The sequence below is a fragment of the Danio aesculapii genome, chromosome 2 (assembly GCF_903798145.1).
Source record: "Danio aesculapii chromosome 2, fDanAes4.1, whole genome shotgun sequence".
Lineage (NCBI taxonomy): Eukaryota > Metazoa > Chordata > Actinopteri > Cypriniformes > Danionidae > Danio > Danio aesculapii.
Window position 1 is genome coordinate 3,535,856 of NC_079436.1, and position 24,426 is coordinate 3,560,281.

The 24,426-nt window shown below is 40.9% G+C and overlaps 2 protein-coding genes across 2 annotated transcripts; one reads left to right on the forward strand and one right to left on the reverse strand.

Annotated features, from left to right (window-relative positions):
* Positions 1 to 22: 22 nt before the first annotated feature.
* Positions 23 to 18,142, forward strand: jmjd4 (jumonji domain containing 4). Its single transcript, XM_056471012.1, has 6 exons — positions 23 to 624; positions 2,500 to 2,665; positions 9,308 to 9,433; positions 10,745 to 11,012; positions 17,052 to 17,198; positions 17,670 to 18,142. The coding sequence occupies exons 1-6, from the start codon at positions 372 to 374 to the stop codon at positions 17,976 to 17,978; spliced, it is 1,269 nt and encodes a 422-aa protein (XP_056326987.1). The 5' UTR covers positions 23 to 371; the 3' UTR covers positions 17,979 to 18,142.
* A 2,883-nt stretch (positions 18,143 to 21,025) lies between these two features.
* iba57 (iron-sulfur cluster assembly factor IBA57) lies at positions 21,026 to 24,354 on the reverse strand. The gene is made up of 3 exons (XM_056471045.1): positions 23,965 to 24,354; positions 21,754 to 22,100; positions 21,026 to 21,658 (listed from the first exon to the last, which is right to left on the reverse strand). The coding sequence occupies exons 1-3, from the start codon at positions 24,288 to 24,290 to the stop codon at positions 21,267 to 21,269; spliced, it is 1,065 nt and encodes a 354-aa protein (XP_056327020.1). The 5' UTR covers positions 24,291 to 24,354; the 3' UTR covers positions 21,026 to 21,266.
* Positions 24,355 to 24,426: the final 72 nt, after the last annotated feature.

Sequence of the window (24,426 nt, forward strand, 5' to 3'; positions counted from 1 at the left end):
TATTCTTTACGAGCATATCACCGAGCTGGTGTGCACACGTTATTTTTCCGGCGGGCAACTGGATAGCCATGTCCCGAAGCTGGCGCAGAGAAAAACACTGTTATTTTCGATATATAAACATGTAGAAAGGGACGGTCGGCTTCGTAATTATGTTTTAATTATGCGTAAACGTGACGTTGGGCCTTCGAAATATTAGTTGCACTTCTACAACATAAAATAACCAAGCAAGCCTGTCATCCGAAAGACATGAGGCGACTCTATGTTTATATATTTTTGTTGCTATAGAATAATAATAATTTTACATAGTTTTTTTCTGAAATATCATGTTAGTGAAACCGAATAAACAAGACTAAACTCCATATTGAAATGTCATGGATAGGGAAACCTTTCATAGCTGTTCCACTTTAGTCAAACTGCCCAGGCAGATCCACCAACAGCACTGCTCCTCTCATTTTATCGAGTACATAGAAAGAGAAATACCCTACTCCAAATTTTTCAAGAACTACCTGATCCCAAATCAGCCATGCATGTTCTCCAAAAAATTCACAGAAGAATGGAACTGCAGGAAAAAATGGGTCACGGCTGAAGGAAAACCAAATTTGCAAAGACTTCTGCATGAATTTGGTAAGCAGATCATGTCAATCTTACCCTTAATTTACTTATTATTCTGCATTTATATTCTACATTCCAACTGTAAATGTAAGGTAAGCCATAGGACTCTCAGGATGGGATGTTTGGTAATCACTGCTTATTACAGTACTGTACTATTTTCCTAAGGGTCATTTACCCTGCATTCTTATTAAGGTAAAGTTGGTTATATATTCACACATTTGGATTTTCTCCTTAATTTCATTTCAGAAAAGTATTATTTGCAAATTTTAAATAGGGAAATCATAGCAGCCAATGACTATCAAAGTACAACATTGTTCACAGTCAATTAAATAATGCTAATGTTGTTTTGAAGTCATACTTCATGCGATTTCAGACCCAGTATTGAAATTAGCATGGTAAACAATATATGAAATGTTAAACGAATGTGCTAATATAAGCCGAACTTTGCCTCAGTTGCATTCTTGTTGTTGAATTAACTTGAATTAATTAAATTAAATTAATTTGTTAAATTGACTACATTAAAAGACTGTAAGATAATTTGTTAACATTTTACTTGAATGGGTGTTCAAAAGACTGTAATGCGACTTTTATAATCATGTGATGAATATGAAGGAGAATTTTATGCATGCTTATGTTGAAAAATGAGAACCCAGTCCAGGAGACTCGTTACAAGCAGAATTGATTATTGAGACGTGTTGGTTGTTCTGCAGTCAAACAGCATCTTCAAGTAGTCTTACAGGTCAAAATGAGTCTGCAAGTTTAACAAGTTTGATTTGAGAGAGTCGTCCTGTCTATTGTATGTTTTAGAATGGGCAGTGTATGGAAAACGGCCATGACAAGTTAGAAAGTCTTGTTTCAGGGTCTTGAATAGATCCTGAGACCCTGCCCATAGCATCTGCATCACTTTGGGATCTGCCATGCTCAGGAAGGCAATATGTTTAATGTCTCTGTCACCTGGGCTTCTTTGAAATTTTGAATTAAATGATATAATTAAAAACCAAAGAATATAACTTTTAATGTATTATTATTATACTTAATATTGTTGTTAATTTGGAACTAGATTATATATTTTTTATTTCTACACTTATGTCATGTTATGTCATTTTATATGCAAATGTGACCGTGTTGGGATGTCTTTTGTCATGGCAACTTGACAAACAAATACATCACAGTCTTTATTTATCATGACAATTTGACATTAACAAGACTGCATAACTTGTCATAAATCTGTCATAAACATGAGGCCATTATAATTGTGTCCTGATTTTTTATTTATATCTTTTGTCAGGGTGACAAAATGAATTTGTCATTAAAAATTCTGAGTGAAAGTGTGAATGAACTGTCAAATAATTATTATAAGTGAAGTGTTGTTAATATTTAATGACTATTTAATGCAAAAATTATTTAGTACCACTTTAGATGAGCTCAAGAAAATATAAATGAAACTATCATAACAATTCACAGCATAACAATGGCCTCATGACAATCATGTTTATGACAGATTTATGACATGTTATGTTGTCTTGGTAATGTCAAGTTGCCATGACAGACAAATACCGGTTGTTATGTATTTGTTTATGTCAAGTTATCATAAAGACATCTCAAACAATGTCATATTTGTATTTAATATGACATAACAGAACGAATGACACTTTATAACAGCTATAAGCATGCATAAAATCTTCATGTGTTATGTCATGATTATAAAGGATTCATGACGGTCTTATCAACACCCCCTTCAGGTAAAGTATTACCGGTAATGTTGTTGTGCATTGATGTGTACTAATATTTAAAGGTTGATCTCTTACTTGTGAAAATATTAATAAAGTGATTTAAAAAACTGTATCCTCTTACACAATGCATAACTGTTAACATTTTGTCAAGCAGATGAGACTCCAGTTCCTGTCGCAAACTGCAGTGTAAAAGAATACAACGCCAACCCGAAGCAGATCATGCCTTTTAAGGAGTTCATCCAATACTGGAGGGAAAGCATACAGAACGGGCATTCTTCACCAAAAGGATGTCTTTATTTAAAAGACTGGCACATGCAGAGGTAGAGCTCTGTAATATAGAATATAAAGCACATTTTGCTGAACAATAAGTAGTAACATAAGGGTGATTTGGAAACACTGTAATACAATAAAGGAACAGTATATTTAAAAAGTTGATGTAAGAATTATTCGCCCCCCTGTATATTTTTCCCCAATTTCTGTTTGACGGAAAGAATATACATTTTTTAAATTTCTAAACATAATATTTTTAATAACTCATTTCTAATAACTGATTTATTTTATCTTTGCCATGATGACAGTAAATAATATTAGCCTAGATATTTTTCAAGATACTAGTATTCAGCTTAAAGTGCCATTTAAAGGTTTAACTATGTTAATTAGGTTAAAGTTAGGGTAATTAGGCAAGTTATTGTATAACAGCGGTTTCTTCTGTATACAATAAAAAATAGCTTAAGAGGCTAATAATATTGACCTTAAAATGATTTAAAAATAAAATTAAAGACTGCTTTTATTGTAGTCGAAATAAAACAAAGAAGACTTTCTCCAGAAGAAAAGATATTATAGGAAATACTGTGAAAATTTTCTTGCTCTGATAAACATCAATATTTGAAGGAAAAAAAAAGTAAAAAAAAAAAATACACACATATATATATATATATGATTTGATTTATTTATTTGCGAACAAAAATATCATACATAAAATATCATTAACAATAGATACATTTTAACACGGTCTAAAATGCAGTGGGATGAAGCACAAGCTATATATATATATATATATATATATATATATATATATATATATATATATATATATATATATATATATGTGTGTGTGTGTGTTATGAAGCGGACAGGAGACAGAGGTAAGGAAACGTTAGGGTGTTTATTGAATGACAACAAGGAGCACATGAAGGATAGCCAGGAGGATCAGGAATGATGTTGGGGTCTTCTCCTCCGTGGCTGGGTAACAGGAATACACGAGGATGGACAGCACACACCAGATACAGCTGACAGAGGATGACACAGACTTGGAAGGACTGGAAGACAGGACGATTCGGGAGGACCAGGAAGACTAGGAGGAATACAAAGAGAACAGGTAAGTAAATCGTTTGTTTAGCTGAGGATGACTACGCTGAGTGGTCGCTCAGTTGTCCGCTTTCGTCGAGACGAGCCCGGACAATGAGCGACTGGAGTGCTGTGCTTTTATCTGGTGCTCGTGAATGTGATGCAGCTGTGTGCTCATTAGAAGTCAGGTGATGGTGATCTTCGTGAGTGGGGGTCGTGAGAGCCTGACCAATCCATGACAGTACCCCCCTCCCCAGGGCCCGCTCCTGAGGGCCGACACCTCCGACGCCGTGGTGGTCTCCCTCTGCCTCTAGGCGCTGGGAACTCAGGGTGGCTCTCATGAAACTCCACCATGAGACTAGGATCGAGAATATCAGCTCTGGGAACCCATGTCCTTTCTTCGGGGCCGTACCCTTCCCAGTCCACCAGGTACTCCAACTGGCCACCACGACGTCGGGAACGCAAGATCTCCTTCACTGCGTAGACGGCTCCTTCTTCTAGGAGCAGTGGAGGAGGGGGTTCCTCTTCGTGGTCAGGCTCTGTGGAGGGAAGAACAGGATCGTGATAGGGTTTCAGGAGTGATACGTGGAATGTAGGGTGAATACGGTAGTGAGAGGGTAATTGTAGTTTGTAGGTGACGGGGTTAACCTGTTCCACGATGGTGAAGGGACCAACAAATCGGGGACTTAACTTGCGAGAGGGCAGTCGCATGCGTATGTCCCGGGTGGATAGCCACACCTTTTGTCCGGGTGTGTATCTGGGTTCTTCAGACCTTCTTCTATCGGCGGTTACCTTGCTTCGACGGACTGCCCTCTGCAGATGTTGATGAGCCTCGTCCCAGACTCTCTCGCTCTCCCGGAACCAGTGATCCACTGCGGGGACATCAGATGGTTCGCCATCCCAGGGAAAGAGCGGTGGTTGGAAGCCCAGGACGCACTGGAATGGCGTGAGTCCGGTGGAGGGTTGCCGCAGTGAATTTTGGGCATATTCTGCCCAGCCCAAATACTGGCTCCAGGAGCTCTGGTGACCACTGCAGAAGGTCCTCAGGAACCGTCCCACCTCCTGAATCTTCCTCTCTGTCTGCCCGTTGGTTTGGGGATGATATCCAGAAGAGAGGCTGACGGCCACACCTAGGAGCTTGAAGAAGGCTTTCCATAGACGTGAGATGAACTGTGGACCTCTGTCCGACACAATATCTTCTGGAATACCAAATGACCTGAAGACTTGATTAAAGATATTGTCGGCTGTTTCAAAGGCTGTGGGAAGACCTTTCAGAGGGATTAGTTTGACAAACTTTGAGAATCTATCTACTATGACTAGAATACAGGTATTACCTTCTGACGAAGGGAGGTCAGTGATAAAGTCCACTCCTAGGTGTGACCAGGGACGGTTCGGAATCGGCAAGGGATGGAGCTTTCCAGCGGGTAGATGACGTGGGCTCTTGGATTGGGCACAGTCCTTACAGCCCTGAACATATTGCCTCACATCCCTTGCCATGTTTGGCCACCAGAATCGTTGGGATACTAGCGAGAGAGTATTGTTGATCCCTGGATGTCCAGTGCCTAGCGAGGTATGTAAGGAGTGGATCAGATCTACCCGGTGTTCAGGTGGTATGAACTGCCGATGAGGAGGGCATCCCGGCGGAGCAGGGGCTTCCGGAGTGGCAACGACTGGAGGAGCGTTCCAGGTGATCGGACAAATGGAGATGTGTTCGGGAAGAATCTTCGTTGGGAGTTCTTCATGATCGTGATGCTCGTGTAAACGAGAGAGAGCGTCTGCTCTTAGATTCTTGGGTCCTGGACGATAGGAAATGGAGAAATCAAAACGTGAGAAGAAAAGTGACCATCTGGCTTGACGTGGACATAGTCTCTTGGCCTCTTTGATATATTGGAGGTTTTTGTGATCTGTGATCACCTGGAACGGATGTTTGGCTCCCTCCAACCAGTGACGCCACTCCTCCAAGGCTAGCTTGATTGCTAGAAGCTCCCTGTCTCCTATGCTGTAATTCTGCTCCGCCGGGCTCAACTTCCGAGAGAAATAGGCACAGGGATGCAGTCGGGGCGGTGTATCATGATGTTGAGATAATACTGCCCCGACGCCGGTGGTGGATGCGTCCACTTCCACCACGAAAGGAAGATTTGGGTCAGGATGAGTCAGGAGTGGTGCCCTTGTGAACTCCTTCTTAAGAAGGCGGAAGGCTGCGGCTGCTTCTTTGGTCCACTCCAGTCCTTTGGGTTTACCCTTGAGGAGATTGGTGAGAGGTGATGTAATCCTGCTGTAGTCCTTGATAAACCGTCTATAAAAGTTAGCAAACCCAAGAAACCTCTGGAGCTCCTTAATGGAAGTGGGTTCTGACCAGGATAGAACAGCCTCAATTTTCTTCCCATCCATACGTATACCGGTTTGGTCAATGATGTATCCCAAGAAATGAATCGACTTCTGGTGGAATGAGCATTTCTCCGCTTTGAGGTAGAGGTGATGTTCTCTCAATGTGTGTAGGACCTCCGCAACGTGTTGGCGATGTTCGGCCTCACTCCGGGAGTAAATGAGGATGTCATCTATGTACACTATTACAAAGTGGTGAAGAAACTCCCGGAGGACTTCATGAATGAAGTTTTGGAATACGGAGGGGGCGTTGACCAGACCGTAAGGCATGACCTCATATTCATAGTGGCCAGTAGGGGTCACGAATGCTGTCTTCCATTGGTCCCCCTCACGTATTCTTATCAGATTATACGCGCTGCGGAGGTCCAATTTAGTGAAGACTTTAGCTTCTCGGAGCTGTTCCAAAGCGGCTGGTACCAGAGGAAGGGGATATCGGTATTTTACTGTACCGTTATTTAGGACCCTGTAGTCGATGCATGGACGCAGCCCTCCGTCCTTCTTGGCCACAAAGAAGAAGCTTGAGGCGGCTGGTGATTTTGAGTGACGTATGTACCCCTGACTCAGAGCCTCCCTTATGTAATCTTCCATTGCCTGATTCTCTGGAAGCGAGAGCGGGTAGATCCTACCTCTTGGCAACTGGGCATCTGGAACTAGGTCGATCGCGCAGTCCCATGGCCGATGCGGCGGTAGCTGGGAAGCTCTCTTGGGGCAGAAGACATCATGAAAGGAGCTGTACTCCTTAGGAATGTGGATAGACTGTTTCTCAGGAGGGCTCTCGACCGATGTTGCAAACAAAGAAATGGGGTTCCGACCTTGAAGAGGGAGATTTGGAAAACAGGTAGGTGTACATCCAGATCCCCATTTCTTTATCTCTCCTGTGCCCCAAGAGATGATGGGATCGTGCTTCACCAGCCACGGGCGCCCTAGAATGATGTCCATATTTGCACCCTCCAGAACCAGAAATTGAATCCTCTCTTGATGTAACAACCCCACTTGAAGAAGGATGTCTTCGCATTGTCGATGGATACGGGTCGAAGATCGAGTGCACTGGGTTATCGGTTGTATCTGGTATATATGCGAGGACGCCTCAGTACGGAGGTGGAGTTGACGACAGAGGGATTGGGAGATGAAGTTCCCTGCTGACCCGGAGTCGATGAGGGCTGTGACAAGGAGAGATATAGAGGCAGTAGTTATTTGTACGGTGGTAGTAAGTGGTTTACATTGTTCAATATTCGTACTGAATACACTCACTGAAGTCCGAATGGGACGAAGGGGACACTCCATACGGGTGTGTCCACTGACACCGCAGTATAGACACAGACCCCGGGTCAGCCTCCTCTGTCGTTCCGCTGATGTCAGTCTTCCAGACTCTATTATCATGGGTTCTGGTTCTGGAGAGGCTGTTGACTCAGGCGATTGGAGGAGTGCAGACGAGGGGGGTGATGGTGTCCTGTTGATAGGAACGGAGACGATCGGAACATCGGAGAGAATGTTGGATGAATCTCTCCAGACCCATAGTATCATCTAATGTGGCCAGCTGGATTCGGAGAGTGGGTTCCAAGCCGAGCCGGTACGTGGTCAACAACGATCTCTCATTCCATCCACTTGCAGCTGCTAGAGTGCGAAACCGGAGAGCATATTCCTGTGTAGATAGAGTACCTTGCTTTAGATGATACAGCTGCTCTCCAGCGGCTACTTCCCCATCAGAACGTCCAAACACCTCTTTGAAATACTCCGTGAAGGTAGTGATGGAATTCATGACCGGCCCGGCTTGGTTCCAGATCGTCTCAGCCCATTTAAGTGCAGGTCCAGAGAGTAGTGATACGATGTAGGCGATCTTTGACTTGTCTGTGGGATATAGAGAAGGTTGCATTTCGAATATGAGGGAACATTGTAACAGAAAACCATTGCACTCCCCCGCTCCGCCTGAGTAGGGCGCTGGTCGGGCCATGGGACTGGAAGGAAGGGCCGAAGAAGAAACTGTGGAGGCGGAAGTGCTCGGTGCTGGTGGTGCGTTGGAAAGTGGAGCTGGTGGCTGTAGAATCCGCTTCAACTGGTCCACCAGCTCTTGAAAGTGATCGGGGGTGCTCATGTTGTCGTCGTTAGGGTCCGGGCTTCTGTTATGAAGCGGACAGGAGACAGAGGTAAGGAAACGTTAGGGTGTTTATTGAATGACAACAAGGAGCACATGAAGGATAGCCAGGAGGATCAGGAATGATGTTGGGGTCTTCTCCTCCGTGGCTGGGTAACAGGAATACACGAGGATGGACAGCACACACCAGATACAGCTGACAGAGGATGACACAGACTTGGAAGGACTGGAAGACAGGACGATTCGGGAGGACCAGGAAGACTAGGAGGAATACAAAGAGAACAGGTAAGTAAATCGTTTGTTTAGCTGAGGATGACTACGCTGAGTGGTCGCTCAGTTGTCCGCTTTCGTCGAGACGAGCCCGGACAATGAGCGACTGGAGTGCTGTGCTTTTATCTGGTGCTCGTGAATGTGATGCAGCTGTGTGCTCATTAGAAGTCAGGTGATGGTGATCTTCGTGAGTGGGGGTCGTGAGAGCCTGACCAATCCATGACAGTGTGTATATATATATATGTATATATATATATGTGTATATATATATATATATATATATATATATATATATATATATATATATATGTATATATATATATATATATATATATATATATATATATATATGTGTGTGTGTGTATCTATGTGTTTATGTATGTGTGTATGTATATGTATATATATGTATATGTATTTATGTATATATATATATATATATATATATATATGTATTTATGTATATATATCTATATATATATATGTATATGAACTCCCTAACTACATCAGAACAGCAGAGTCACTTGCTGTCTTCAAGAAACGACTAAAAATGCAACTGTTTAGTCTCCACTTTCCTTCCTAATCTGCAACTGCCTCTCTGGCTATACCACTAACTGTGCCCTCTCTCTCTCTCTCTCCAAAAAAAAAAAAAAAAAAAAAAAAATTTTTACTAATGCTTTGCTTCTTAGACTTTACACACCTGAAACTTGTCTATAGCACTTGTTCACTGCTGCTCTTATAGTTGTGTAAATTGCTTCCTTGTCCTCATTTGTAAGTCGCTTTGGATAAAAGCGTCTGCTAAATGACTAAATGTAAATGTAAATGTAAATATATATATTCATAATGATATTTGTGTTTATGTTTATTTTAGGAACTTTCCTGATCATAATATATATAAGACCCCAATATACTTCTCCTCTGATTGGCTGAATGAATATTGGGACACTATTGAAGTGGATGATTATCGGTTTGTCTATATGGGACCTAAAGGATCATGGTAGTGTATACGATTTTTTTACAATATTATTAGCTTTAATCTACAGCCTGGTCAAACAGTTCAAGCCATATCTGTGAATGTAGTCCAGTAACTTTCATGATTAAAGCCAGAGGGTGCACTTTTGGATGGTACATCAGACGATGCAGTTTATTGATAGATATTGGTCATTGCATCACCAGCTCTTGCACTTTGTCCTTATATGTACTGTAATACAAACGGACTGCATTCACATGTGCCCAAAATTCCAAGAGTGAAAATTTCAATAGCATTTAAGCAGTTTCATACTTTTGAATCTCACTGTAATATTAATGCATGATAATACAGCATACAGGGGTTGGACAATGAAACGGAAACGCCTGGTTTTAGACCACAATAATTCGTTAGTATAGTGTAGGGCCTCCTTTTGCGGCCAATATAGCATCAGTTCATCTTGGGAATGACAGATACAAGTCCTGTACAAAGGCCAGAGGGAGTTTGAGCCATTCTTCTTGCAGAATAGTGTTCAGGTCACTATATGATTCTGGTGAAGTAAAATGTTTCCTGACTCGCTCCTCCAAAAGTCTTCACCAGTCTTGCTGTGTGTATACAGTAGGTGTATTATCCTGATACACTGCACTGCCTTCAGGATACAGTGTTTGAACTATTGGGTCCACATGATCCTCCAGAATGATTCAATAGTCCTTGGCATTGATGCGCCCATCTAGCACAAGTATTGGGCCTAGAGAATGCCATGATAGTGCAGCCCAAACCATCACTGATCCCCCCCCATGCTTCACTCTGGGCATGTTACATTCTGTGTGGTACACTTCTTTGGGGCTTCTCCACACAGTAACTCTCCGGTATGTGGGAAAGACAGTTAAGATGGACTCATCAGAGAACAGTACATGTTTTACATTGTCCACAGCGCAAGTTTTTCTCTTCTGGCACCATTGAAGCTGATGTTTGGCATTGGCAGAGTGACCAAAGCTTTGGTTATAGGAGCCGGCCATGTATATTGACCCTGTGGAGCTCCAGACCAACAGTTTTGGTGGAAACAGGAGAGTTGAGGTGCACATTTAATTCTGCAGTGAGTTGGGCAGCTATGGTTATGTTTTTTGGATACAATCTGGATTAGCACCTGGACGTCCCTTTCAGACAGCTTCCTGATATTAACTTCCTGGTATGCTGATATTACTGTGTGTTTCTGTTTCAGTTCTGAGCTCCCCTCATCATGTTACAGTTTGTTTGTTTGCAGGAATATCATTTTCTGGTTGGTTATATTTACTGCTTTCTCCTTTTTGATTGTCACACACTAAATATGTTTTGTTCCAGGACACCTTTCCATGCGGACGTGTTTCGCTCTTACAGTTGGTCTGCTAACATTTGTGGCCGTAAAAAATGGCTGCTGTACCCTCCAGGCCAAGAGGACTTCCTTCGGGACTGCCATGGCAACTTGGCCTATGATGTAACAGCACCCATTCTTCAAGACAAGGGCCTGTATGCACAGTTCGAAGAGGCCTGTCAGCCTTTAGAGATCATTCAAGAAGCTGGAGAGATCATCTTCGTGCCTAGCGGCTGGCATCATCAAGTTTATAATTTGGTAAGTACTCTTCGTTTAATGATGATGTACAAGAACAGGGTGTTTAGTGTGTATTTTAGAGGGTAAACTTCATGTAGTTTTACTCAGCCTTCACAAACACACTTGACTGGAAGTTGCGGTAATTTAAAGTGCTACAGTTAACATACACATTCAGAAATGTAATGGACCCTTTTCACAAGACGGTGATAACATGTTTAATGGTCAGTGACTTTTTTTAAAATGTAAATGACGTTTTTAATGTAAATATTAAGTATAAGGGAAATTTTACCCAGCAAGTAGGGTTGGGCGATGTCGACCAATCTGGCATCGTACGATGTCTAATGTGAAACATTGTGATGGACGATGGCATCGTCGTTGTATGCGGCGGTGAATTAATTATTAATAATTAATTCATAACAAATAAATTTTTGTAGCCTACCATTTCAACTACTTGACCCGCATGGTCTTTGTTTTACCCATAAACAAACCATAATAAATAAAGATAAGTTACACACAAATTAATGTCAATCACTTCTTCCGCAGGACTCTGGCATGAATAGGCAGAGTGATCTGTGTCGTTATAATGGCGTTGACAAACTTGGTTGGTAAAAAAGGTGCACAACCAACAGGAGCCAACCAACAGTCTCTGAGGTTTCACTAAAATTATTAAGTACAAGCGTGAAAGTGAAAGATTGAAGCAGTGTACTGATGCTGTGACACGTTACCTGATAGATTCAAAAGGCTGAAGAGTCATTAGATAGAGAAAATAATAATTAAATATAATGTTTAACAACTATAGTGAGACGCGATCCAGCTGCACACCCTTGATAAACTGTCCGACGTGCACTGCTCCCTGGGGTTTTGTGCTTAAAGCACCTGCCGACTGCTGGACCTCAGACGCATATGTGTGAAAGAGAGTGTGTGGTCACATGATGTGCGTTTTTAGCGGTATAGTGTGGAAGGAGGGCTTTTCAGAAATGCTAGATAAAACGCCAGTGTGGACGTGGATCGTTTTCGTTCTAAAATGTCATTTTAATACTGAGACGTATTAGTGTAAACGGGGTCTAAGTGTGTATTTTTCGTGAGCGGGTTGCTGCTGCGACGAGGGCAGGGCAGAGGATCACGATGCCAGCTCAAGATGCCGTGCATCTGTGATGGACGATGGCATCGTCTATCGACCCAACCCTACAGCGAGCATTTTTTGTTTTTAAAAGATGTCTAATAGACGTCTAAACATAGTCGTCTTGGCTAAAACAAGGCTAAATTTGGGCTGTATATGAAAATCTAACAGATGTCTAAGAATAGGCCAAAATTAGACTAGTCATCAAACAAACAGTAATGAATGACTACACATATAAAGTCTGTCTAATAGACTATTTTCTAAAGCAAGCTGAAGGACAGCGCATCTTCAGTTTGCTCTGCCATGTTGGTAAAACCCGCGGACCGTTATGCAAATGATGCACGCACAAACTTTGCGAAAAAAACACATGCAAAAAGCACTGATCATGTGTTCATCATGTGTAGCAGTCGTGAGCACTGGCTGTACCGGTGCTCAATAAGAATGAAATCACATAGATGCAGTTCCGAAATAACGTCGGGACTCGAGAGCGCTATATTGTTAGACCACCCACTCCCGTTCAAATTACACCAGAGTTACTGACCGCTACCACGTTTTATTCAGAAATGTATTAATGCAGACGTCTAGTCCGCATGAACCGGAAGCTGTGACCATTTTTTTTGTATTGTGATGCAGTTCCTAGAGAAACAGAATATTAAATGAGAAAACAGTGGGCGTGGCTTTTTTTTTTACTACTGCGAGCTGATTGGATGTAGTAAAGTAGGCATTTCATTAAGAAAGATTGGGAAAATGATTTGGGGAGAGTAATTACAACCTAACAGACTCCTCTTGCTCACCATTTCTGTTTGTTATCAAAACTGATAGGGGTGTGGTTAAGTATGTTAGCCACGCCCAATACCTCAGACAGACCTAATCTGAGAATTTAACTGAAAACAAAGAGGAAGTGCATTTTCAGATTTCAATTTTACATTACAAGGGTAAACTGTTGTTTTTTTTCTTAATGACATGCACAGATAAATTGTTCAGCACAAAACTAACAGTGTGAGCTAACAAAACCAAAATGGCTAGTTTAGATTTCATGTGTACTTTAAAACGTGATATGCTTTACGTCCCACAGCATGAACAGGAACAGATGCTTATTCCACACAGACATACTTGCAGCATGCAGGAAATTTCTCTTGTTGGCTTATCAGGACAGGGTCATTAAGTATTTAAAAACCCTGTTAGTTTTATTTTACACAGGAAATGTCTAAGAGGCAGCTCTGACTCCGGCGTAGCAAACATCTGATTGTTTAGATGACCCCTTGCTCTTTGCACCATCATAGCAGCAGGAGGAAATGAGATTGACGAATTTCAATGCCACCAGGTTACTCTCTTTTATAGCATTTTGGCAAAACAAATTGTCAAATCAGCTTCACAGAAAAAAACAAGACGATAACGAATCATGGAAACACAATTCAAGTGTAAAACAAATTAGTGTTGCTCAAGAGTGCAAGTTTAGTATTGATTTAGCTTTAGTAACAGTGTGATGTTCCTCAATTTGATTCAGCTCATTTCAGCTGGCAGTTTTGTTTTCTTCGAGCTTCCCGGCTGCTCTCTTGAGGACCCAAGCATGTTTGCTTTACCACATTGTCAGATGCTTAATATTCTTTCAAGCAATGTGGGATCCAACAAAAATGTTCCTCTGTTATGCTGAATCACCAAGATCATCTACAAGGCCAAAAGGCAAACACAAAGTGATCAAGTCGATTCATAAAATTGACCCACTCTCATGAAGGCAAGTCTGCTGAAACGCGTAGGTGGACTGTTAGTGTGTTTAGGGTTAGAGTCCTGAGAGGCAGCGCTGACTATGGCGTAGCAAACATCAGATTGTTTAGATGACCCCTTGCTCTTTGCACCATCATAGCAGCAGGAGGAAATGGGATCGACGAATTTCAATGCCACCAGGTTACTCTCTTTTATAGCATTTGGTACAATACAAATAGTCAAATCAGCTTCACAGAGAAAAACAAGACGATAACACAACGAACAAATTAGTGTTGCTCAAGGGTGCTTTAACATTTGTGGTTCGGTTCATTTGGTCCAAACCAAGGGCAACAAATGATACATTGTAGCATTTCTCTGCCGTTTTGGGTCCTTTTCACACCACACTGATTGCTTTGGTCCGAACCAGTTGAAAAGAACCAAAATGCGGTCATGTGACAAAATCCACATCACTCATAAGCCAGATGTTATTGAACGTATTTCCTAAACTGCTTTTTGATTGGTCAGAAGTAACATGGGAAAATGCCAATGAAACTCCCGCAAGTAATCAAACCGGCAGACACAAAATGTCGCTGCACTGTCTGATTGTATCCCTGGTCATAGTAATGTATACTATACTGTTTGTTAACATCACTTTAGACAAACTATACATTTTGAGAATGAAGCGCAACTGCGGCTGGAAAACAATGTTTTAATGCATCGCAATCGGCGAAGACGTTAGGAGGAGGCGTGAATTAATTTAGCTAAACTGCGACATGGTCATCTTCCGCAAATACTACCAACGATCCATCAGGTAATGCCCTCCCCCCCCTCTCTCTCTGTTTAAAATTATTAGTAAAGCGCTGTCAACAATATTTTTCCTCCAGACCCCATAAAATAGTACAGCGCATCGGACTACGGCAGCTGGTTTAGTCCAAAAGGCACAGTACTATTGCGGTTGGGTCTGTTTTAGTTCGGATCATATTCTCAGCACAAACAAACCGCTCCAGGGTTTAATTGAAAGCGTACCGAGTCCACCTCTTCAAGTAGGTCTCGGTACGCTTTTTTGGTCCACCTTTGGCGAGCACTCGAGTGTGATTGCTACATTCACACCTGCCCAAACGAACCGCACCAAGAGGGAAAACGAACTTCAGTACGATTCAATCGAACTAAATATGGCAGGTGTGAAAGCACCCGAAGAGTCCGAGTTTAGTATTGGTTTAGCTTTAGTAACAGTGTGATGTTCCTCAATTTGATTCAGCTCATTTCAGCAGGCAGTTTTGTTTTCTTCGAGCTTCCCGGCTGCTCTCTTGAGGACCCAAGCATGTTTGCTTTACCACTTTGTCAGATGCTTAATATTCTTTAGAGCAATGGGGGATCCAACAAAAATAACGTTCTTCTCTTATGCTGAATCACCAAGATCATCTACAAGGCTTAAAAGCAAACCAAGGTGCTTCAGGGGGAATCAATGTATTGGTGCTCTTTGAATAAGGGATTTTTAAAAGTAGCCCACCCTGATTGAGACAAGTTTGCTGAAACGTGTAGATGCACGGTTAGTGTGTTTAAGGTTAGAGTCCAGAGAGATAATTGATCTAGGAACAACATTCCAATCAGATTAAAGGGATAAGTTTGTTCGTACAGTAAGGTCCCAACTATTATTCCTCTCTGATTTTTGGAATCATTCACAGTTAGGGTTGGGTTCAGGGGTAGGGATAAGGGATGGATTCAATTTTCGTGTAAAAAAATTACGTTTCAGAATTATAATAGATGTCCAGGATCACATCGTACTTGGCAAAAACACACCCACCATAGGTGCAACAAGCACTTGGCAATAGGCAAAAATACATTATATGGGTCGAAGTTATCAATTTTTGAATTAGAATATTAAGCAAAGATTATGATTTTTAAATGTCCTACTTTAAATATATTAAAAACTCACTTTTTTGATTAGTAATTTGCTCTTCATTTAGACAATTTAAAGGCACTTATTCATAAAAAACAGACAAAATCAGGGGTGTCAAATTCCGCAGAATTCAGTTCCAACCCTGCCTAAATTCATGTTTTTCAATTCATCTTTATTTCTATAGCGTTTTGACAATGTAGATTGTGTTAAAGCAAGTTGGAGTTGAAGTTTAGTTTAGTTCAGTTCAGTGTGGTTTAATTTTCAAATCCATCAATGCGCAGCTCCACAAGTCCTAGTGGCGAAGAACAAACTTCACCAGTTGATGAAAGTGAAGGAAAAAACTTTGATAGAAACCAGGCTTAGTTGGGATGACCATTTCTCCTCTGGCCAAACTTCCTGTGCGGAGGTGCAGTCTAGGTGCCGGAGGCTGGAGAATGCTGGACATCTATCGTGGAGAACTGCAGGTGTGAGTAGGTCACTGGCGGGAGATCATGATAGCCCACGAGATTGATGCGGAGAATCGTCTGTCACTGTGGTCTTTCAGGAATCAGTCTCATGCTCTCTACTCTTCAATGACCTCTGCAGAATCAGCTCAGAATACGACCTGGTCCAGGATTATGGAGACCTTGGCATTCTTGGATACCTTCAACTTACCTGTAGATCTCAAACAAGCCTAAAGAACCCAATTATTTGGATCAGGTGTGTTTAATTAGGGTTAAAGCTTTTATTGTAGTCTAAATCTAGGTTTTTCAGATTCATTGTCCATCACTGCTGATTGGTCCAGTATTGGTTTGAGATCTCCCAGAATAAAAAACCTACTCCAAAGCAGGTTAGCTATGTAGTGTAAGTTACCATAATGACGAAACCTGACCAAAACCAAACAAAAACTCAAAGTTTGCAATTTTAACTGGATGCAGTCTTTATGATGCAAGCACAATGCACTCAATGGAGCTAGTGACGTCACTGTGAGGGGTAGGGTTAGGTGAGCGCATTAAAAAGCATTGGATGCAGCTCAGATTGCATCTGAAGCCAGACCCCTCTCAGAATTTGTTCAAACTAAACTCAAACTTTTGTGGGTAAAAGAAAATGGCGTTGCGCAACAGATCTTAACTTATTTCCAGAAAGCTCTGAAATTTGGTATCAGAATATAGAAAATATACAGTGCTGTGGGACCCCAGAACTGCAACAGTTTAACTTGAATCCAAATCACTCATATCAAATTATTTTTGCTTTGAAAGTGTTTCCCCCCCCAACAGGCTTTATTTGTACGATTAAGCATACACTGTTCTTATATCTTACACCAGTCTGCCAACTCAGTTTCCATGTTGCTCAATAGGAGGACACCATTTCAATCAATCATAACTGGCTGAACGGCTGTAATTTGGACATCATGTGGCAGTTTTTGCAAGACGAACTTTCTTCCGTCCAGAGGGAAATTGAGGAATGGCGCGATACTATGGACACTTGGCATCAGCACTGTCAGGTAACCACTGTTGGGGAAAGTTACTTTAAAAAGTATCGCATTACAATATTGAGTTACTCCCAAAAAAGTAACTGTTTTTGAATGGCTGAGTCTATTTTACCTGGAAATATTGCAATAATTAAAAAATAATTAAAAATAAAAATTCCATTGTTTTCAATGAGGAAAAATGGATGTTAATTACTGCATAAATATTCATCATTACCACAAAACCCTATTAAAATTCAAAATAATATAAACAAAAATCAATTTGATTGAATTTACTCAAAAAAACAAACAAATAAAGCGGGGTACTTTACGGGCGTTCGTCCCTTTTTGACCGCAAAGACCATAAGTGTGATTCCTAAATAAGGAACACCAGAGAGTTCACATAAATGGCATGAATAAACTAATACATGTAATGACGTGTCTAATACGTCAAGTAACAAACCAAGTTTTTGTCAAGTAGCATTTTGGCATGTTTGTTTGTTTCAGGTGATCATGAAATCATGCACAGGAATCGATTATGCCGAGTTCGCCTCTTTCCTCAAGACCATTGCGAATAATCGAATATCCTTTCTGAACTCATGTCCCAGAAATGCAGACAGCTGCCAAGATCTCCTCGCGGAAAGCCTGTGCGCATTAGGCCCTCATCACGCCGCCTTCGACCTCCAGAGAGTTTTGCATATATTTGAGGTCATGCTTAACAACGAAGACTTTAAGAGACTGGACCCTGCAGCTCTGAGCTTCAAACCTGAGGATCTGCTTCAGGAGATCAGAGAAGCCATTCGAACAATCGTATAAATTAAATGAGTTAATAAACGCTTTCAACCACACTTTTGCGTCACTAAATTATGAATTCAGTCAGATGATTCAATTAAATTTGTTATTAATGACGCATATTATGATGCATGATTGAGTATTTAAGAAGAGGAATATGCTCAATAAACTGGGAAAGTTGAACAATACATTTGCTGTGTTTTACTTATTTTACCTAAAGAGTTCATTGGTCTTGTAGAAATTAACTAATGCAAAATTAATACACTAACTGTAATGTTAATATACTTTAACTGCTAGATTAGACTGTATGTTTCGCTTCAGTAGAGGCTATAAGACATGAACTGTTAGCTACCGCAGTTTAAATTTGCAGCTACGTTACTTGGTTAAGATGCTTTCATTCATTGAGTGTAATGGAAAATTTATTTGTATCGAATAAAATTCTAGATGGGTCTGTCGATTCAGTGAGAAAATGAACTAAAATAATAGATTATACTATAGTTTTCCTTATTAAAAAGTCATTTTGATTCGTAAAGGGTTAGTTCACCCAGAAATGTCAATTCCGTTATTAATTACACGCTCTCATGTCGTTCCAAACCCCTGAGACCTTAGTTTATCTTCAGATCATAAATGACAATACTTTTAGATGAAACCCAATAGCTCTCCCATCCTCTATAGACAGCAACAGTAAAGAGATGTTGGGACTGGGTAGTATTAAAATTTAAGGCTCTTAAAAATTATTAAAAAGTCTTAAATGTTATTTTGCAAGGTATTAAATTTTATATCATTTTTGATTATGCAATATGTTTGTATGCTAAAGTTAAATCTGCGAAAATCAGGATGCTGTGTAGTTCATGAAATCAATGAAATCCTACTAGATTAGACATCATGCTGCTTTGTTTACTTCAGTAACCAACCAAGACAACACCATTATTTTGGCAGCTCTATAGGCGCCAACCTGCTGAATTAGCTAGATTTAATAGATTTTTATTCAGTATATGAAATACGTTTTAGTTTAGGTTAGTTTCTTACATTAATATTTAGTAAATATACTGCAAGTTAAAATCTCGCCAGTGTTTCCGGTTGAAAAGTGGTTATAAGGTCTTAAAATGTATAGAAAAAGTCTTAAAAGGTATTGAATTTCACTCTGATTCCTGAATATACTCTGTTGGATGTTTTCATCCACTGTGGGGTGATTTTAAGTCTTAATTTTGGCCACAGCTTTCTCTGTGTTTCAGAAAATAAAATGATTTTTGGTGACTAAACATATTTGAAATATTTTGGCGAAAATGCTTTGGAATTTTTTAAAAACTCAATACACTAAGGGTAAATCGACTACCCTTTCGTTATGTTGGGGGCTGTTTTTGCCCCATTGACTTTCATTATAATGACATTCTTTGATTGCAAAGCTATGACACCCTATAATCATGCATTCTTGATTGTTGCTGGTTTTCCCTGTTGAGAAGAGGTCAAATTTGTTATTTTTTACTGTGGATCTTAAGTTACAGAGGAAAAAAAGTGTAGTTTCTGGCTTTTATATAGAGTTGTGTGTGTTTGTGAGAGAGAATGTAATGCTGCTTTCACACTGGACGCAGATGAAGCATCAACCGCAAGTGATTTAAGTGTTAAGTCAATGCAAAGACGCAAATAGTCATCCAGTGGCGCGATTCGCGAGTTGAACGCTTTGTGCACGAATTGCTCGAGTTGGAACATTTTTACTTCAGTGGATAGTTGCACAGCATTAACCAATCAGGAGCTTTAGGTGTGTCCCAAATCACATACTTATGCACTATTCTACACCATTTTGTAGTATAGTGTAAGTAGTGCGTTCACACCGAAAACTCTAAAAATTTAGATGCGCGAATGAAGCAAGTTAACTCAAAATGTTCACACGTTTATTTACGCGCGAATAGCACGATTTATTTGCATGCGATTCATCTGGTGTGACCACAGCAAAAGAGAGACTTATGCGCACTTGTCTTGATTTGTTTGAGAAAATCAAAATAAGCACCTCATCTCTCAGAACGCAATACGTGTATTTCTGCACACACACTTTAATCAGCTGTTTTACTCCACAGAACTCCATATAAAAGCCAGAAACTTTCATGCACAGGCCTATCTACAGGCTCCCAACTGATGATCAACAATAAAAATGACTAATTTGACCTCTTCCCAACAGGGAAAACCAGACACTATCAAGAGTGCATGATTATATGCTGTCATGGCCTTGCAATCAAAAAAAGTCATTATAATAGAAGTCAATAGCCGCGTTTCCACTATCGCGCCTAAAGCGAGCGAGCCAGGGCGAGCCAAGGCCAGTCGCGTTTCCACTATCACTTCCGGGGCGTAATCGGGCCAAAGCGGGGCTTCCTTGGGGCCAGCGTCCGGCCTTTTTCGGCCCACCGAATAACTTGGGCCAAGGAGGGCCAACTGGGGCTTCAGGGCGGGGTTACGTACAAAGGCGGAGTTTTCCTGTCAGGTAAAGAGGAGACAAGATGCTTTCTTCCCTTACATTTGTTTTGCTATCGCGCTTGATCAACTCACTAAGAAGAAGAAAAAATGGATAGCAGACAGTACTGGTCAGTTGAGGACACCAGGGCTCTTCTGAACATTTGGGCATCGAAGTAAATGCAGCCGAACTCTAATGTCCTTATCCAGGGATCGCTGTCTGGCCTTACACCAACAGACCACAAGCAGTAAAAAAGCAATCGCTTCGGTGTTCTCCATCTTCCAGCTCTCGTATTGATGCCAGGTTGTGTTTGTGGTTATAATTTGAGTTTTTTGTTCCCGCTGAAGTGGGCGGGTTGTGTTCTGGGGGCGGTGTTTGCGTGACGCGCTGCGAGCAACTAGCCCGACAGTGGAAACGCGACATGATTTCGGCCTCATTTCTCAACCTCCCGGGCTATTGGCCCGGCCTGGCCCGATTAAAGCCCTGGCTTGCACTGGCCCGATAGTGGAAATGCGGCTAATGGGGCCAAAACTGCCACCAACAAAACGAAAGGGGAGTCAATTTTAATACTAAAAGCCATCCTTATGACATCTATATGACTTCAGGGGTTCAGTCGAAATGTTATTAAGCGACGAAAATACTTTTGTGTGAACAAAACAAAACAAAAACAAGTTTATTCAACAGTTTCTCCTCAGTGTCAGTATATTGTGCATGTCCGCAAGAAGGGGCTCCATACAATTGCAATGTGAACTCTTTAAGAGGATTAACCCACAAAACATTTTCTTTCAAGGTGTCACTCAATACCTCTATGTAAAAGTTCTAGCTTTAAATATTAAATTATTAATTACATTTCTAGGGTTTGTGATTCATTTCTCTTTAGGGGGTTTTGGCCACCAGTTAGGCACTGAGGCTTGTACAGTCACCATCTCGTCGTCAGATGATTTAAGTTGGAGAGTTTCATTAGCGTGAGCCAAGCGTATGAGGCTCATTCCCAGCTTGTCCACTCCTGTCCTATATTTCCCAGCCGGTTTTCCTGCCTCGGTCTGAAGAGCAGACCCCTGGTTGAGCTTCTCGGCTGGAGCAGATAAGCTCACAGGCATCAGACGCTTTCTTATCACGCCAGTGTGGTGAGTTCTGGCCGTGAGCTCCTGCCCGATGTAGCAGCCCTTGCTAAAGCTGATTCCCTGCATGTAGACCAGATTGGCCTCCAGTGGAAGAGCCTCACCTGGGGGAAGATCTCCGACTCCCTCAGGCAGTCCTGTGAAAATGAAATAAAATACAGCATTGATTGTACAAGCAGGGACTGAGAAGAAGTAAGCCCAGTCTGTATAAATAATAATGCAAATTCAATACCAATCTCATAGCGATGTCTGTGGTATTCTTCAGTGTTGCCCAGTCGACAAGCAGACACAATGTCCAGTGGATTATCCTGACTACTGGTGACCATTCTCCAGCCCATGAGTTCAGTTCTTGGGTCTTTCTCCAAAACGAACACTTTATCAGCAGTGGTGACATCAGGCCTTCCCAGGACGACTTCTTTATTTTGAGGAAGTAAAGCCCAGAGCGAGAGACTCGGACATACGCTGATGTTCACTTTGCGGCGTATCTTGTAGACTTTCAGAAGCTGCATAACAGAGTCCTGTACCGTGCTGTCACACTCCAGAAGTACACCGTTAAGTCCATCTAGGTTTCCTTTTAAACTGAATAACAAAGTAAGATTCGTTAATGCATACAGGGAGAACATAATACAAACATTATGATAACGATAATATTAAGATATTTCGGGTCTAAAATAAAGTCATAATATTTGACCTTTATAAAATTAATTTAAAATCTAGACTTTTTATTTAGAATTTTTGATATTGTTTATACTTTTACAACTGTTTCTCTGATGGCCAAAAGGACCCGGAAGTAAAACAACAAATTGATCAAATAAAATACTACTTTTCTAAATTTTAGTAATGGAATGAATGTTTCCTAGGGTTATGCTAAATAAACCATTCAGCATCTGAAAAAAAAGTTTCATTTTTCATGCTACTAAGAAGAACGAAGACCAGAAGGCTAAATACACACACATCCAGGGATGTCAACCTTATATTAAAACGGTATTCACTTAAAAAATTAGCAGAAACTAACATAGTGACATCCATGGCATGCTACACTCACCGACCCCTTTATTAGGTACACCTTACTAGTACCGGGTTGGACCCACTTTGGCCTCAAGAACTACCTTAATCCTTCATGGCATAGATTCAACAAGCTACTGGAAATATTCCTTAGAGATTTTGCTCTATATTGACATGATAGCATCACGTAGGTGCTGCAGATTTGTCGGCTGCACATCAATGATGCGAATCTCCCGTTCCACCACATCCCAAAGGTGCTCTATTGGATTGAGCTCTGGTGACTGAGGAGGCCATTTGAGTGCAGTGAGCTCATTGTCATGTTCAAGAAACCAGTCTTGAGATGATTCACGCTTTATGACATGGTGTGTTCTCCTGCTGGAAGTAGTCATCAGAAGATGGGTACACTGTGGTCATAAAGGGATGGACATGGTCAGCAACAATACTCAGGTAGGCTGTGGCATTGACACAATGCTCAATTGGTACTAATGGGACCAAAGTGTGCCAAGAAAATATCCCCCACAGCATTACACCACCACCACCAGCCTGAACCGTTGAAGCAAGGCAGGATGGATCCATGCTTTCATGTTGTTGACGCCAAATTCTGACTCTACCATCCGAATGTGGCAGCAGAAATGGAGACTCATCAGACCAGGCAACATTTCTCCAATCTTGTGTGTGTAAATATGTGTGTTTGTAAAAAATAAAATTAATATTGAATTAACTTTTCTATAAGAAAACTATGTATTTTGGGCCAACACAAAACTCAACACCTTTATAGATTGTTACCAAATTACCGAACACACTAAAGTATCCCCTTTACTAACTTTTCTCTATCGACAATGCAATTTTTTTGACCCAGAGTGACTTATTTACAAAAAATCAGTAGCAAAAAAAAAGCAGTCCTCATTTTTCAGGATGAGAAATGACAGTGCTTGATGGCAAACTCTGAAAATAAGAAAAGCAATTAGAAGTTATCTACAAACCTTCATTATTGGCCCCTAATTAATAAACATGTGCTAATAGTAAAGTATTTATTCTTATTTGCATTCAACAATTAATTTACTTTTCCATTTCTTGCACTTACATACTGTTATACTAGTCTAATACACACCTGAAATATGGCTTCATGAGGATAAATTATGTTATAGCAATCATTTGCAATCCACTGGACATATCAGAATCAGATTACACATATTAACGGCTAAAATAACACTGACTTTAGTGATATAATAGAACTGTAGAAAAGCAGCTTCATATCTATTCACGTCAATACAAAACATTCAATGTGTGACAGGAAGATAGTGCTGAATGAGGTCACGCCCACATCTTCTGAACCTACAGCACCGCTAAAACAACGTCAATATAACATACAGTGTCTAATTCTGACAGTTCAAACTAATTAAGTGTTATTAGTGTTAGTAAAGTGTGTTAATTTTACCTGTAAAGGATGATGTCGTACAGTGTCCTGCCTTGAACATTGAGCACGTGGGCGTACATGGCATTCAGTGAATCCTCTCCTAGAAGATTCATGTCATTGGTGATTATACCTTGAAGAAACGAGCTCGTGTCTTGTCCAGACACATTGAGGACAGTCCTGTGTGGTAATCTGTAACAGCTGAAGTGTGCTGTGTTGCTGGCAGCTCGAGTTTGAGAGTGTTTATTAATCCCAGTCCTGCTCGCACATAGAAAATAGTGCGCCTGAAGTCCGCCTGACCGCACCACAATCTCCCTCAAAGCTCCGCCAAACAAAATCATCCTTTGCATTGTGTTGTTTTCTGCAATGCAGCAATAGCAAGTCACCCTTCAAACCTCAAACCTTCCATTTTCATTCCCATACTGCACTGCGTTATGTGTACGAAACAAATACGAAGCATACTATGGCGAAGGCTGACCTTATGAA